Source organism: Gekko japonicus, unplaced genomic scaffold (assembly GCF_001447785.1).
Source record: "Gekko japonicus isolate JY-2015 unplaced genomic scaffold, Gekko_japonicus_V1.1 scaffold1485, whole genome shotgun sequence".
NCBI lineage: Eukaryota > Metazoa > Chordata > Lepidosauria > Squamata > Gekkonidae > Gekko > Gekko japonicus.
Genome location: NW_015173176.1, coordinates 264,284 through 281,211, shown reverse-complemented (window position 1 = coordinate 281,211; position 16,928 = coordinate 264,284). Strand labels below are relative to the sequence as shown.

Here is a 16,928-nt window from a genome sequence, read left to right as displayed (position 1 = left end):
ATCTGTTTTGCTGTCTTGGACTAAAAATAAATATCAATAAAAATACAAGCCAAAGTGTGTCTTCTCTCTGATGATCCCTACTGATGTGTGCCAGGTTTTTTTTACATTGCCCAGTGATTGCTGTAGTCATTTTTGTGGCTTGTAGACACAGTAGGAAAATATCAGTATCTACATGACAAAAAAAGTAAAGCAGTGGCATTAAATTATATTGTAACAAAGCTTCAAACTAATCTGTGCAACTTCCCAGCATTTATTTGAAATATGTGAGCCCTCACCCACTTCCCCATTACCCACCCTGAGAAATTTCACTGATTTTATTGAAAGCTCTTTATGGCTCCCTGGACATAGCTTCGGAGCTAAATTAATAGGACTGCCAACTCAGGTGAAGGAAATACCTAGATATTTTTTGGGGTGGAACCTGGGGAAGTGGGGTTGGGGGAGGGGAGGGGAGGGATTTCAGTAGGGCGTACTGCCATAGAGTCCACTCTCCAAAACAGCCATTTTCTCCTGAGATCCGTTGTAATTCTGAGAGCTTCAGACCCCACTTGGAAATTGGCAAAACTACAAATTAATATTGGACAAAATCAGCAGTTTTGCCCACTTTGTGCAGTTTTCCCCGACAACCAAAATGACAACCAGATGATGTCCACAATGAAATTTTCAGCTTAAAGAAGATGACCTCGGGAAAAATTTCTAGTCCATCAAATAAAATTAATTGCAGTAGTACTGTAAGTATCAGGACAACCACATTTTCCCTCTACCCTCAGCCTTTTAAGAGACCTTTGCATTCTGTTAAATGTTGGAAAGAGATTCAATTAATCCCTGGATTTTATGTTCATAATCACAATGGAGGCTGTCATTATTATCACCTTCTTCTTCGCAGAAAGTGAAGGGTGTCTGATACTAACTTTGCCCTGCACCTCAATATCTCACCATACATCTGCAGGACATTCCAAACAAGAGCAGAGCAGACAAAAAGTCCTCAAGAGCATATCTTGAAACATCTCCTTTTTTCTTTTTAAAAATTCAATTTGATGAAGAGTTAGAGAACTTGAAAGCTAGCAAGGTTTTTTGTGTTCATTTGATTTGTCTTAATAGATGGTATTATATTACATAACTATCTTTTTCAGAGTTATAGCTTCTATACTGAGCATAAAAGTGACATGGGAACAAATGAGATGTAATCGGGGCAACCATATTTGTTCATGTCCCCATCCCATGTACATATAGAGTGTGTGAGAGACCTAATTTGGCGCCTTATCTTCCTGATCTCTACCACTTTAGAAACACTCTCTGAGTCTGGCACCAATTTGGAGGTGGGGAGAAAAGTCCTTGGAGTGATATGTTTCTACTGATGTTCAAAAGCAGACTTCTGCTCCTAGTTTTGTATGGGAAGAACCAAAACAAGGCTGCTCCAATACATCTAGTCTCTGCTAGAGTGCTTACCATCTATATATGAATTACTGACTAGGCTCTTATTATTAACTACTATAGTCCAAGGAGATTCTGTTCAATATGACTCTGAAACTCAGAAATCCAGTCTGCATCACACTGGGCTGAACCCAGTACTCATCCCATGATGTCACTGAAGGGACCCTTCAAGCCCTCCTTTGTTTTAAAACTTCTTTCTACTCTATGCCCTCTTTTTGACATGGTTGTACCATCACACACCCCTCCCCCAATAATCTGTGATTAACAACTCGGAGTGGTTCTATCACCCCCTTCACCTCTCTCTTCCTAACTGCTGGGTTTCCTCTTGACGTAAGTGTTTAAGAGATTCAAATAGTACTTTCATTGCTCCTGTGGAAAAAACCCCCAACAATCTCTCTGAAGCTTTCTTTATTACTTTCAGGTATACTATACATTCTGCTCTTTATCCTAATGGCTCAGATATAGCTGCTACAGGGCTTTATATCAAGCAGTTGCTTTGCATGCTCCCATAAACAATCTTGAGGGAATCTTTATAGCACATTAGAGATCTTGCTGCTGTTGCTGTGCTTGTAATTTCCTCTCCTACAATAATAAATTCCCCTGAGAAAGAAATGAGATAAACATGAAAAGGGGCCTATTGTAAAGGGGAAGAAAGGTTATAGAATCTTAGAATGAACAATGAGGGAATTGAGAGGATGGCCTGTAGTTAACAGAAGTTTGGTGTGAAAGATTTTAAATCCATGCTAAAGGCCACACCACATCAATATTCCGGTATTTTAAGGAAGAATGTAGCTTCAGACATTTGGTCTGCTCCTGCCTGCCTTCAGCTTCCACTGAAGCCCCAAGATTAACACTTGTCTAAACTCATTGGGCGAACAGAAGGAATAGGTAATCTACTAGGCAATGAACAGTTAAAAATGTAACTATAATTGTAAAAACTTAAACTATTAAAAAGCACTGAGAGCCTCAGGATGTATCACTAAAAACAATAAGATGCCTTTGGCACAAATGCACCCTGAAGGATGCTATGGAGATAGTTTCCATGAGGCAGAGAGGGATAGGCCAGAACCCCAGAAGAATGGGGAGATACCCTCACAGTGTTATCTCACTCTTCACCAGGGCCAATTAGCTTATTTCTTGTATTTATTTATACCCTGTCTATTCCTGAGTGTTGCAAGATGGGTAACAAAGATAAGTAATCAATTTCAGAAAACAAATCCAAAAACTTCTGTGAGGAAAAACCATTACAAATCCCACTCTGAAAACACAGCTCTCCACATTATATAACAATGCAGAAATCAGTCACTCAGTTTGGTTTTCTCTGGGAACAAAGTACATAACTTGGTAATGGGGGAATTTCCCGCTCTGTCCTTGTCATGGGCCAACTATTACTTGGTAAGCTTTAGACTCAGTGACACATGGAACATCTGCAAGAGTGGGGAAACTGCCCAAGGAGACTGATGGATCTAGAGCAGAGGTGTCAAACTTCTTTGTTATGAGGGCTGAATCTGACAGAAATGTCACTTTGTCGGGCCACGGCATGTGTGCTATAAAATGTAATATGAGGTACTGGAGATACAAACTTTATAAAGATGATTTCAGATGGCAAATGGCAATAGCAGGTGTGATAGGATTAGGTGTGATATGCAGAGGGATAGTAGGCATGGAGTTATCAGCACTGGTAATGAGACAGGAAACCTAGGTCTCAGTTTGGTACAGGAGGATCCAGTCCAGGAGGATGCAAAGAATAAATGGAAATAAGACTGAAGAAGTGAGCAGTGACTCATGGAAGCATGAAAGCAAATTTTGTTAGTCTTTACGGCACTACTGGACTCTTACCCTTTCTATTCCAATGTATTTGAAAAGGTGTGCCTTGCACACGAAAGCTCATACCTTGAATAAACCTTTGTTGGTCTTAAAGGTGCCATTGGACTCTAAATCCCCCCCCATTGCTATTAGAAACTACAACATTCAAAACCCAGTGGGGAGACATTTTAACCTTCCAGGACATTGAGTTGCTAATTTAAAGAGTAGGAATTATCTTACAAAGGAATTTGAAAGGGAGATTAGAAAGAGAGACTGCTGAATTGCAACGGATAATGAAGCTCAAGACAATGCATGCTCCTGGACTGAACTGAGATCTAGGTTTCTTTTCTCATCACCAATGCCTGCTATTGTCATTTGCCATCTGAAATCACTTCACTCTCCAAGACATAAGGACAGGTGGACTCACATTCTAGCTGTATCTGAAGAAGTGAGCAGTCACTCATAAAAGCTCATGTTACTCCTTAAGGTGCTACTGGACTCTTGCTCCCTTCCAGTAATAAAGAATGCAAGCTGTGCTATTAGGTTCCCCCCCCCCATCTGTTAGAAATGGAAAGGGCGATCTGGAATACCTGGAATAAAACATTGCTGGTCTTAAACACAGGACTCTCTCTCTCTCTCTGTTTTCAAGTTCAGAACCTGATTTCACACTGAATAGCCAAGTGCAGGGCAGGACCCTTCCACTTGCTGCTACCTGGTCTCAAGAGGTGCTGGCTCAGGTTTTAATATCTGGTTAGAGGAACTTGTCCAACTATGGGTCAAGGCTACCAAATTATAATTATAGGTATTTATGACAAAGTGATGGGGGCTGTGGTGGCTCAGAGGTTACCTTTTACTTATGACAAAGTGATAGAGCTGCTAAGCAAATTTGGGGAAAATATATGGAAACTTTGAAACAAAGACAGTTCATTAAGCACAACAAGAAGTACAGTCAAATGGTCAGAATAATTTTAAACACACAAATAGCACACCCAGAAAGATTGTTCATGGGTCAGTTTGGTGTAGTGGTTAAGAGTGTGGACTCTAATCTGGGAGAACTGGGTTTGATTCCCCATATATCCTGTATGTTACCTAAATCAAAACCGGCATAGGAAACTCCAAAAATTGGAGGCTGCTGAATGCAAAATCTAGTAACAGACTGGCAAAATACTAGTGGTGAATCTATCTGTACACAGCTAGAGCTCAGTTTAGAACCTACGTCTCTATTTTCCATTTTATCCTTATATCCCACCAGCTAGTTTGAGAATCAGTGACTCAAACTCAGTTAGTGAGCTTCATGGCAGAGTGGAGATTTGCACTTCGGTCTCCAAGATCCTACTCTGTCACTCTAAGCACTATGCATGTTGGTTCTAATTTTTTTGCATATCCTGTGGGGCTTTTTTTTTTAAAAAACAGTTTTCTCTTCTCCTTAAAACCAGCTACTTTCCTGCATTTTGTTGTTCATGGGCACTATGCATGTTGGTTCTAATTTTTTTGCGTATCCTGTGGGGCTTCTTTTAAAAAAACAGTTTGCATTTTGTTGTTCATGGGTTTTTTTTGTTTGTACTGATTTTCTTTTAGATTGTCAACTGTCCTGGGGATTGTGTTATATTTAAGTTTTTAAAAATAAACAGATGATGATAGACATTATTCTGGTTTCAGATTCAAGGGAATTGTGGAGGCAATCCATTATGTTTGATAAAATTATGAAATGTAGAAATGAGCGGTATCTGTTATGATCCACGGGGCTGTGATATTTAGAAATAATAGGTAATTCTTTAAAATAGAGGTTTAATCTAATTGTCACAGCATTTTATGGTATTTGTGAAACCTACAGAAGCTGTACTGGGAGTATGTGGACGTAATACTAAGATGATCTCAAGAGACAGCCAAATATAATGACCCTACATTCAAAGCAAATTACAGTAAATGCGAGAGGGATGTTTTCAAGAGCCATATTGAAGACAGCCCCCAAATAATCATTAGTTTTGAAGAAAATGTTCACAGAAGAATCTACAGTTTACACAAAATTATCTGAAGAGTTTATGACAGAGATTTGTCATGAGGATTCCTGTATAACACCTATCTTCCTAGCCACTCCAACTCTACTAGCTCTACAGCTATTGGTTAGCAGCAATATTTACTCCTCACCTATCAAGAAGGGCCACCTCTAGAGGTGGAGAATCTGAGCATTTGCCAAACCCTCAAAACTGGCAATGCTCTCACCATCAAACGACACTGCCACTCTCCCGTTGTTCCTATCCCATTCAGCACAGATACAGGCAATGTAAATAAACTTCTTACTTTGCATGTTCTGCCTATTTTTAAGTGGTCAGTTTAAGGGTTTTTTGCCCCAAAGCCCCTCCCCCCAATCCTGGCACTGGCATTTACATGAACCTTTGATTATCTGCTATAGATTTAGGAAATGTGCTAATTTTAGAAGATATCGGGCATGCATCTTAGAAAGATGAAGAGAGATGTGCATGATGACCACATGGTGGAACTGATGAATAATAGGAAAATAGGAAACGGGGGGGGGGAGTATGAGCAGGGCATAAATGGAAACATATCTGCATACACCACACGGAATCATATAATAAGCACATCAAAATCAAAGCCTGTTTCTGTTAATTCACTAATGGAGAGCCAGGCTAAATTTGTTTAATGAAATGTTCGTTTTGAATAGCTCACTCTGCTCCAGAGACTTCTATTGCAAGCCTACAGTACTTGATGAATTCTAATTGGATAATTGCATTCCACCTACCTGAAAGTCCATTCTTGTTTCTATTTCTCAGTAAACTTCTTGCTTTTGCTGCCTGCCTTGTATGCAAAAATGGTGGGGTTGGCAAGCACATGACAGTGAAGATGTAGCATTTCTTTCTCATAACTATGGTTATAGACACTGGTATTAGCCTTTGGGCTCACACATTTCTTCCCCTCCTTATCTCCCTCTCTATTTTTCCCTCTGCCAGTCAGTTTCCTTCTCTTTTCAACACTTACAATGTATAGCATTACAGCAGCATCTAACCATAGTTAGTTAACCAAGGTTTACAAACCAGGCTTCAAACCCTGATTGCAAACTCTCACTGAAATATGACCATGGTAGTATCAAACCTGATACAGGTGTAATGCTGTATCTGAGAGTCTTGGAAATGTGTTGTCTGCAGCAGACCAGGAGTAATGGGCTCCATTTAGCTTAGCCCATCACTGGTTGTTATAACCTGGCCTAGGAGAATCACTTAGCAGGCAGCATTATGTTACCCAGAAAAATATCAGCTATTCAGATGTTTCAAAACAAGTTTTCAAGAGTTCAGCCTTCATGTTAGGTTAGCCACTCCCCCAACCCTCCCCCCACAACCAGCAGATAGTAAATTGGTACATCTTTAAAGAGAAGACATGACTTAATTTATGAACTCAGATATCAAGTGCCTGGAAAAGGGCAGAAAGTGAGCACAAGAAATAAATTCATATGCGTAATTCTGTTTAGCCTTTCAGCTTTTGGTATGAATTTGGAGCCCAGGCTCTGGTGTGTATAGCTCACTATAATGTAATTTATTATAGCAGGCAAGTCACAGAGTTACGCTATTTTAGTGCAGGCTTCTGCAAGCATTAGCAAAAAGACAGAGAGAGGGCACTAAGTACCATATTGCAACAAATGGATTGCATAGCCAATTTACTGCCTCCATTTGAAAGTTCTCATTATGCTTCAGGCAGAAGGCATTCTGAAAAGCCTCTAGAAAGACTGCTCTCTTATTTTAACTCTACTGTTCTAAGGGGCTGCACATGTCAGTTTAGAGAAGCAGAGGCAGCAGGCGAGAGGGGCAGAAGTAGGGCAATTACTTACATTGGCAACCCTTGTTGTGCCAGTTATATCCCGGGAGACACTTATCACACATAGGCCCTGTAGTTCCCTCCTTACACTGACAAATTCCTTTTTCATTACAGCGATCACCGACTGAGCCAATAGGGTTACAATTACATTCTGCAGAAACAAGACAACATACATAAACTCCAGTGCAGGGGTACAAGGTCATAAGTAATTCATCACCAACATGGGTACCTAGTCAAGTTTTAACCATAAAGGAAGACTGCTGAATGATGGCAGAAGGGAAACTATTGCCTGTAATGCCACTTGTTCATTGGTTTTGTACCACTCTTGAGTAAGGATCTCAACCCAAAGTGGGACCCACCGGTGGCACCACCACAATAGAACAGCACAACAACTTTTTAAGAAGAACAGCAGTGGAAGGAAGAGTACAGGAATACATCTGTCTCTCTCTCTCTCATGCTTTCTTCTACACTTTCTCATCCTTCATGACTCCATGTTCTGGTTGGGATTTAAGGTAACAGTCTGGAAATGCCGAAGACTACTGGCATGTTCTTTGTTAATGACTCATTCTCATGGATGTGTAGGCAGAAAATGAACAGAAATGATGCAAAGAATGGAGTTGCCGTTATCTTCAGAAGAAACTGACTCTGACACAGGGTTCTATTTGGTCTTCCAAATGGTATTTAGATTGCATTAAGGAACATTAGGAAAGCTTGGTATTTCAAGAAACATTAACATACCATCAAGATAAAATGTGCATTAAATTATTAAAATAGTCATAACAGTCTGTACATGATGTGCACTGCTGTTTATTTTAAATGGCAATGTAAATGCACTTTGCTAATTTCTAAGGTAGTCTTCCTTTATGTTTATGAGCATTAGCTTAATTTATTCCTGGCATTTCAATGATGGGGTTTACAAATTTTATTTATTAACCATGCTAGCACGCCTTTTATCCTGTAATACCAAACTTGAAAGAGAACAATGTGTGGGGCATATGAACGACAGTGTCCTGGTGCCTAGATCAAGAATGACTTCATCCTAAGGCTGCCATTTTCCTTTGTATTACTGTGTCCGATGTTATGGGTGGAGATATGGAAAACAATGACACATGTACTTTGAACCTATGCTTTCTCCAGTGTGTTTCTGAATTAAAGGCTGGATTGATTATACTGGAATTACAGCCTGCCATCTCCTGGGGCAACCAGTCACTTCTGAAGCAGTCACCAGGAATCTCAGCACAGCTGCCTGGGGAAAGCATGGGGCTGCCCACTTACCTGTGGCTATAGTGGTGGGACCCAGGGATGCAATGAGAGTGGAGATGTGAGGCCAGGAGAGGACAGTGTGAGAGCAGAGAGAGGAGTCAGGTATAGGAAAGGAATTAAAACCTTCTTCCACCTTATTGTAGGAAGGGGAGTTGGAGCCAGTTCCCTGTGGAGGATGGAGATAACTGAATTCGGGGCAGAGAGGAGGTTATGCTAAGGGTGGCCGGATGAAGGCACCCTGGCACCACGTAAGGTAACTCAGGGCCAAGCTTCCTGCCAGGATGGGAGAAATGCACCAGGCAACTGAGTAATCTCAAGGCCAGCATCCTAAGGCTGCCATTTTCCTTTGTATTACTGTGTCCGATGTTATGGGTCTCCACCCATAACATATGGAAAACAATGACACATGTACCTTGAACCTATGCTTTCTCCAGTGTGTTTCTGAATTAAAGGCTGGATTGATTATACTGGAATTACAGCCTGCCATCTCCTGGGGCAACCAGTCACTTCTGAAGCAGTCACCAGGAATCTCAGCACAGCTGCCTGGGGAAAGCATGGGGCTGCCCACTTACCTGTGGCTATAGTGGTGGGACCCAGGGATGCAATGAGAGTGGAGATGTGAGGCCAGGAGAGGACAGTGTGAGAGCAGAGAGAGGAGTCAGGTATAGGAAAGGAATTAAAACCTTCTTCCACCTTATTGTAGGAAGGGGAGTTGGAGCCAGTTCCCTGTGGAGGATGGAGATAACTGAATTCAGGGCAGAGAGTAGGTTATGCTAAGGGTGGCCAGATGAAGGCACTCTAGCACCACGTAAGGTAACTCAGGGCCAAGCTTACTGCCAGGATAGGAGAAATGCACCAGGCAACTGAGTAATCTCAAGGCCAGCACCACTGGTAAGTAGAATGCCACCAAGACCCCCCTACCCTGCCAGGTGCCTTGAAGAAAGGTGGAAGTGACCCACACAGATCTGGGACAGACATAACAGATTCCTTCATTTTTTGTTTCTCTAGAAGATGTTTTCATCTGGTGTCCCTTTAGCTCCAAATCCCTGCTTAGCAGCTCGCTGGTGAGCCACACTGAGAAGAGGTTGGAGATGTTGTGAGCCAGGCTTGCTCCACTTGCCATTCCACCAAGTGGGCTTTTTTTCGTTCCCACAGAAAATGCTCCCTCTGTAAATCTTTACTTCTCAGATGGCAGTTTGGGTGCCAGAATTGGCTCAGGAACTGCTAACTGTGTATTCTAAATAGCTTAAAAATCAATTATAAGGTTTTTTTAAAAAATGTATGTCGGGGAAAAACAAAAAATGGAGACTAATAGTGTCTTCTCTAGGTCTCCCCCCCGCCTTGTTTATCTCTTGCTGTTAGCACTTCTGGAACGTCTTCCCTAAGGATCTGGTTTTGATTGCAGGTATACTGTTTTGATAGATTGGAGACTACAGGTTAATAATAACTTTGCTAACACCCCTGATGTCTATTGCTATCAGATGCAAAGACTGCAAGTCCTTCTTTTGAATTTGGAGACCATGCTGTGTGAGCAGTTCTCTTTTTCTTTTAATCATCCCATTTACATTTGTTCCCTGGAATTTCATTAAGAATCAGTGAGATCATAAATGACAAAACAGGAGGAGAGAAAAAACACATTGAGAATATTTTAACATTGCAATTTAGAAATAAAGTTTAAAGAGAAAATGTTATGAGTATCAAATGCGACATCTGTTGCTCAAGTCTTCAGTCACTACAAACTGCAGATGGCACTTTCAAGATGGGGTAAACTAAGGGCTATTGGAAGGAGTTTTGACAAAATATGTATTTTTGAATAACAGTCCAGTATTAATTAACAAAGTTCATAACAAAGTTGCTAAATCTACCGTGGAGCTCTCAACCACCTGATGACATCTTCAGCTAGGAATTTCTTTTTCAATAGAGTACGGACCTGTAGCTGCCCAAGATAAATAAATGTATTTAAAGGCAGACAGATACATACTAACATGAATATCTTATTAAAATAGGGGATCTGATAGTGCTGACTGTTTAACAAGATAGTCTTTGTCCAAGTCATTGGAAGTTTAGCATTATAGTGCATCTGTTAACTGAGCCACCTAAATGTTATTGCCGGAAAGAAACTATATGCCAAAGATGAATTAAAAACTGTACATGATATCCATAGGGCACTCAGTGTCAAAATATCCTTAACTTGTCAACAAATAAGATGGACAGTTAATGATTACACCATCAAATCTGATGAAGTTCACAAAACAACTTTTTGAACCTGGGGAACTTGTAATGTACTTTGACATTGACCATGATGGCTTGTATATGTGATGTACTTTGTGATTAATGGCTTGCATATGTGAATCTATGTTATATAGTGAACATTTTGGTATAATGATTTGATTCTCACATATTATAATTGTTTTTATCATCCGCTGTATTGGAATCCTTTTGTTATTGGTCTTGTTACATAGGGTACTCTATTGGGTGACAAGAGAACTCAGATACACCACAAGAAATTTACATAAGCCCCAAATGCCCATCAAGAGAGGATGCTGCTTTCTGCATCTCTGCATGATTACCTGTTCTGCCCTTTCCTTCCTCCAAGCAGCCTCATTTGATGGTTGGAAATTCTGACATATCACAATGCAGATATGTAGGAGAATAACAATGTCTTTAAACCAGTGGGTGTAGACTGTCCACATAAGACTGTACTGACACTGACCCTCAGAGCATAATATTTATTGGATTTCTGTATCAACCACTGCTGTCTCTTACCAGGAGGCATAGGCAATACAGAATTCATGTTGCTACAAGGCTTTTCTAAGAGGTAGGAAGATTTTATGCTTACAGGTTTAAAATAATTTTTTTCAGGTATGACAGTGCCTCCAGTTTTAATTGAGAAACTTGGGAAATGTTACAATATGGCACTGTTCAGAGCAAGGGTATAGTCAGGAACAAAATCCCCTATCAAAGGCAATGTGACAAGGGCTACTTAACGCTATGATTACAGAATACCAGGCCAAAGGAGATAAGCAACTGTGAATTCAAGCATATATACGAAATGCAAGATCCTCCAGCAAATCTCAAAACATTCATTATCTCTGGATATGTGTCAAAAACTCTGCCTGGAGAGTAATGCATGTCTGGGTTAGCCTGGGGCAAACTGGGTGGTAGATTTGTCAATTTTGGGATTGAACAGAAAACAGTGAACACTTTTCCTCTCCATTGCTCCATTTTTAGTGTTAGTGTTAGCACCAGATTTTTTTGTTTAGGATTATCAGTCTCAGAATAATAAATAACATAAAAGAAACTTTGAGAAACCCTGTTTGCATTTCTGCAGGCACATATGTATTGTTACAAAACTGCCATTCTTTCAGACGCAAAATAGATGCTGTGTGCTGTGATATAATATTACCTCCTTAAATTTCCTGTGTCTCAGAGACAATCAGTGTTTTCAGTTTCTAGTGTACTTAAGTGGGTGTAGACTCCTCCTCAGCCTGTGATCCAGTAGGGAAAACATTAGCATGTTTCCTGCCACTGTGATCAGTGAAGTTCAAAACCTTCCTCCAGCCTAAGAAGTCTTCCTCCAACTTAAGCGGCTCTTTGTCAGAGAAAGAACCACCTTTGTTGAAGGAAGTCGTCACAGGCTGAGTGGAGTGTAGGATACATGACAGTATCATGAACTGGGCTGTGCGGGGGTATAACCACAAAATGCTTGCAAATGTGATGGCCAGACAAAACGTGATGAAGATTACAATAGTTGCTGACAGTTCTATTTGTGCAGAATCTGTTTTACCCTAACATATTGTCCATGTCTGAAGATACATGTGGAAGATCAGGGCCATGGCTGCTCACACATGCAGTAAACTGACAGTGATGATGGCCTTTGGAACCAATTTTGAATCCAGTGGCACCTTTAAGACCAATGGAGTTTTAGTCAATGTGTAAGCTTTTGTGTGCACACATACTTCTTCAGATACAGTGAAACAGGACTTCCTTAACCACTGCATATAGGTAGAGAGAGGGATTTATGTAATGGTTGAGGAAGTCCTGTTTCACTGTATCTGAAGAAGTGTGAGTGGACATGAAAGCTTACACCTTGAATAAAACTTTGCTGGTCTTAAAGGTGCCACTGGACTCAGACTTTGTTCTGCTGCTTCAGACCAACACAGCTACCCACCAGATTGTCTTTGGAGTTGCATCTAATGCCTGGAATACTAGACAAAACGAATTCATACCATTACGTTTAAAATATAGTAATGTTGTGGACAGTAAAATAGAAAACAAAGATCTGTAAAGGTTTGTGACTTTTATGTAGGAAACAATCTATTATTTACATGGACATGTCTATTTTATGGTTACATGCACTCTAAATGGCCCAGTGGATGTTAGGTAGCCTGCAGCTTCTAATGAAATTGCTTGTTTAGATGACTCCATCCAAATGCATTGTTGTATTGCATTCATATAATTTTGGTGTTGCATACCACAGAGTAAATTACAGGATGGCCCTTGTCACTAAGGTTTAAAATGAAAAGCTGCAAGTGTTTGATAAACTGATTGCAATCCAAGTATTATTATATTCTGAATGCTCATTTAATCCTAATCAAAACAAAGCACTATTATAATTTTGAGACATTTTTGATTAATTATATTTAGTTTCATTTTTTCAAAATGAAATTATTATTTTTTTCAAAATGAAATTAATTTTCATTTTTTCAAACTGAAATTAATGTAATAGCTGATGAGGGGTTCTGAAAATTCACCTGCACCTGTACTATATAAAAATAGTGCTTAGTGTATTGGCTTGTGTTTAATTTAGAAAACACAAGCTTTGGATGACACAAAGCCAACATTTTCAACGGTTATGGCTGATCAAAGAATAAAAAATGAGGAGCCATTTCTATGCATTTTAGATAAGGTTGCCAACTCCTGGAGATTGAGGGGCTAGTGCCTGGAGAGGGCAACATTTGGTGGGGCTGCCAGATCACCTAGGGGGGTGGGGTTGCCTGCTTTAGGGGCCCCTGATCCACCAGCCAGATCCAGCCAGCAGGGGGAACCCCACCTCCAAAGTGCCTAGACCGGGCCAATGTGCCTGGTGTGATGATGTCACCCAGAGGCAATATTATCGCACTGGGCACACATGTTCAAAAATGTTATCGCACTGGGCACTGGCTCCAGCATTCGGACTGAAAACTCTATGGTATCATAGAGCTTGTAACTGAATGCTAGAGCATCCCCCAGGTGATGTGCCTAGTGCAATTGTGTAACTTCTGGGTGATGTCATTTCAATGCGTGCACGTGGCACGGTGCCAGAAGATCCAGGAGAAGAGCTTCTCCCCCCCCCCACTGAAAAAAGGTAGGAACCTGGCAACCCTAGCATTTGGGGAGGGGGAGCTCATCAGCGATGTGATGCTACAGAACTCCTCTACAGCCTCCATTTCCTTCAGGATGATAACTGATTTCTGTAGTTTGGAGATCAGTTGTAATTTTGGGAGAATTTAACTAACTGTCAGAGATGTAAACTTTCTGACGAGCTCAGTGGAATTTATTGGAATTAAGAGGATATCATGGTTGGTTGCAATGTGAGCAGCTGAAGCTGGGTGTAAAGCTAGCCCTGAAGATAGTTAAAACAAAACTGAAGGAGGATAGCATTAAAGCTGAAGATGAGAATGGAAGGGACTAATAACTCAACCCTGTGAAAGGCCTTACAAGAAAGCAAGTATGTTAGCCTGGAGACTTCCATTTTCTAAGGGAGCTCCCGGTCGCCCGCCGAAGGCAATAGCGCCCGGGGGCTGGTTTGCCGCCACAGAGGAAGGTGGGGCGGCAACGGTGTCGCAGCGCAGCGTAGCGTGCTGAGACAAGCGATCGCTCGGGCGACCTTTTGGCCACCGGGATCGGATTGGCGGCTACGGCCGGAGGAGGCTTCACGGGCGATCTACAGCAACAGAGGCTGCAGCCTCGACATCAGGGAGTACTCAGCGCTTGGCAGCGGGGGGGGGCATATTGACTTGTGGCAGCGGGGATTGGGGGCCAGGGGCTCTTTAAACTGTTGGGGGGGCATATTGACTCATCTGGCTGGGAACCCGCAGTGACGCCCAGGGGCAGGGGGCCATAGGTTTCCCGCTTTGTACCCCAGTAAGCCCTTTATCAGGAGCTTCAGAAGGACCAGCACCCCCCCACCCCTTTCTGAACTTTGGGAATACCCCCTTGCATCATGGGTCGCCATTTGGCTGCTAGTGGCCAGTTCTTTGGGGAAGCCCCCTCTAGTGGCATTAAGCAGACGGTCTACGTGAGGGTAGCTGCTGCAGCAGCAAACGACATTTGGTGTGGCTGAAAGACTGGCAGTCATTTTAGGTGTGGCCTAGTGAAACAAAAGGGGCCATTTGAGAGACAAAGAGGCCATTTGGGAGACTCATTGTAAAGGGGACTGCGGTTCACTGGTAGAGCCTCTGCTTGGTCATTTATTGGGCTTGGGCCTGCTACATCTCCATCACCTGTTGCCTGACACTTTGTGCTGCCTGCGGCGGATGGTGGAACTTCACAATAAGCGGGGCAAGGGGGGTGGTACCCACCTAATCCGAGTGGCTATTCTTATGATCAAATCCCTGCCCAAGCTTTGCCTGAGGGTGATATTGCCTTGCCTTTGGGGGATCATCTTTCTTTGGCTACTAGGGAAAAGATTCTTAGGGGTAGCTATGTAGACGTGTTCACTCTATTATTTCGGGAAATTGATAAAAAAGAGAAGGAGGACCTCAATGATAGGGGAAAAGAGCGCATTAGGAGACGGAGGGTCGACACGACCTGGGCCAATTGGCTCCTGGGTTTCCTTATATATGCAGGTTTGATTGTGCGCCACCAGCCTTGGAGGGTGTCTGCACCTTTGCAATACTTGGATATTGTTTATAAAGCCTTTACGGGTTTTAAGGGGCATGCATGGATGGAGTATGATGAGGGTTTTCGCGCGAGGGCTGCGATGAATCCTGCCTTATGCTGGGACCTGATTCATCCCCATCTGTGGCTGCAAGTGGTGTCCACACCTAAATCAACAGCTGCTGAACACTCAGACAGCGATCATGTGGTGCACTGCTTGCAGAGTCAGTACCCCGCCCGAGCGCAGGTTGGGACCGCAACTCAGAGGCGCCCGCCTTGTTGGGAGTTTACCTCTCACCTCTCAGGGGACTTGTAGTAGGAAGTCCTGTTCCTTTTGGCATGAGTGCCCCCTGTGCGCGGGGCCTCGTACACTTTCTGGTTGCCCCAAACCGAAAGGGCGTTTTGGAACATGAGGAGGCAAGCGTCCAGGTGAGGCAGGAGGCCATGGGGCCGCTACTGACAAAGGGGCCCAGCCCAATTAAAGTGAGGGTTTTAGGAGATTTGTTGAGGGATTACCCAAACAAACAAGACAGTAGGTATTTATTTGAAGGATTCTCATTTGGGTTTAGGATCCCTTTTCAAAGCGAATGGACCCCCTTTTGGGCTTCCAATTTTAAGTCAGTAAAAGGGATGGAAAGTATAGTCCGAAATAAAATCGGGAAGGAATGTAAGAAAGGGAGAGTGCTGGGGCCTTTTCTCTCCCCCCCAGTGCCTAATTCCCGGGTGTCTCCTTTGGGTGTCATACCAAAGAAGGCCCCTGGGGAGTACCACCTCATTCGTCATTTATCGTACCCTCGGGGCGGTTCGGTGAATGACGCTATACCGGTTTACCTCTATTCAGTAAAATATACGTCCTTTGACCAGTCCATGAATGTAGTGCGAGCTTGTGGCCAGGGCGCACTACTAGCGAAGTGCGCCATTAAGTCAGCTTTCAGGCTTCTGCCAGTTCACCCTGCAGATTTTGACCTATTAGGCTTTGCTTTATAGGGATATTACTATATGGACAGGGCCCTTCCCATGGGCTGTTCGGTGTCTTGTGCGGCATTCGAGAGGTTTAGTTCCTTCTTGGAATGGGCCTTGCATTCTCAAACCGGGTTGAGCTCTACGGCTCACTATTTAGACGATATTTTTGTTTGTGGGACGTGGGAGAACGTGGCAGTGTGAATTCTTACTGTCCAGTTTCATAGAAATGGTGGCAGAGCTGGGAGTTCCCCTTGCAGAGGAAAAGATCGAAGGTCCAACACCCATTTTGACTTATTTAGGTATTGAGATAGACACAGTTCAGCAGTGCTCTAGTCTCCTTTTAGGCAAGTCACAATGCCTTCTGGTCCTGGTTGAGAAATTTCTAGGACTTAAGAAAGTATCACTTTACGAGCTGCAGCAGTTGGTGGGCCATCTCAACTTTGCATGCAAAGTGGTGGCCCCGGGTCGGGCGTTTGTCAGGCGGCTCTGCGATGCTATGTGGGGCCTGCGCCTCCCGCATCACAGGACCAGGGTGACTTAATGGGATGCGGCAGGATCTCTTGCTTTGGAGGGAGTTTTTATGCTCATTTAATTGGGTATCATTTTGGAGAGAAGATTTGCAGTTAGAAGCCGAGATGCAGGTCACATCTGATGCAGCAGGCTCCTCAGGCTTCGGGGTATACTTCAGAGGGCATTGGTGTGCTGAGGACTGGCCGCAGGATTGGTTCCGGGTAGGCTGGGTCAAGGATCTAACCTTTTTGGAGTTTTTACCAATT

General features: G+C 42.6%; 1 protein-coding gene across 1 annotated transcript in view; it reads right to left on the bottom strand.

Annotated features, from left to right (window-relative positions):
• Window positions 1-16,928, bottom strand: part of NTNG1 (netrin G1) — a 211,848-nt gene that overhangs the window by 43,990 nt on the left and 150,930 nt on the right. The window contains exon 7 of the mRNA XM_015422564.1: window positions 7,079-7,216. Within this exon, the coding sequence (XP_015278050.1) occupies window positions 7,079-7,216 (138 nt within the window). The remainder of the gene's footprint in view (window positions 1-7,078; window positions 7,217-16,928) is intronic.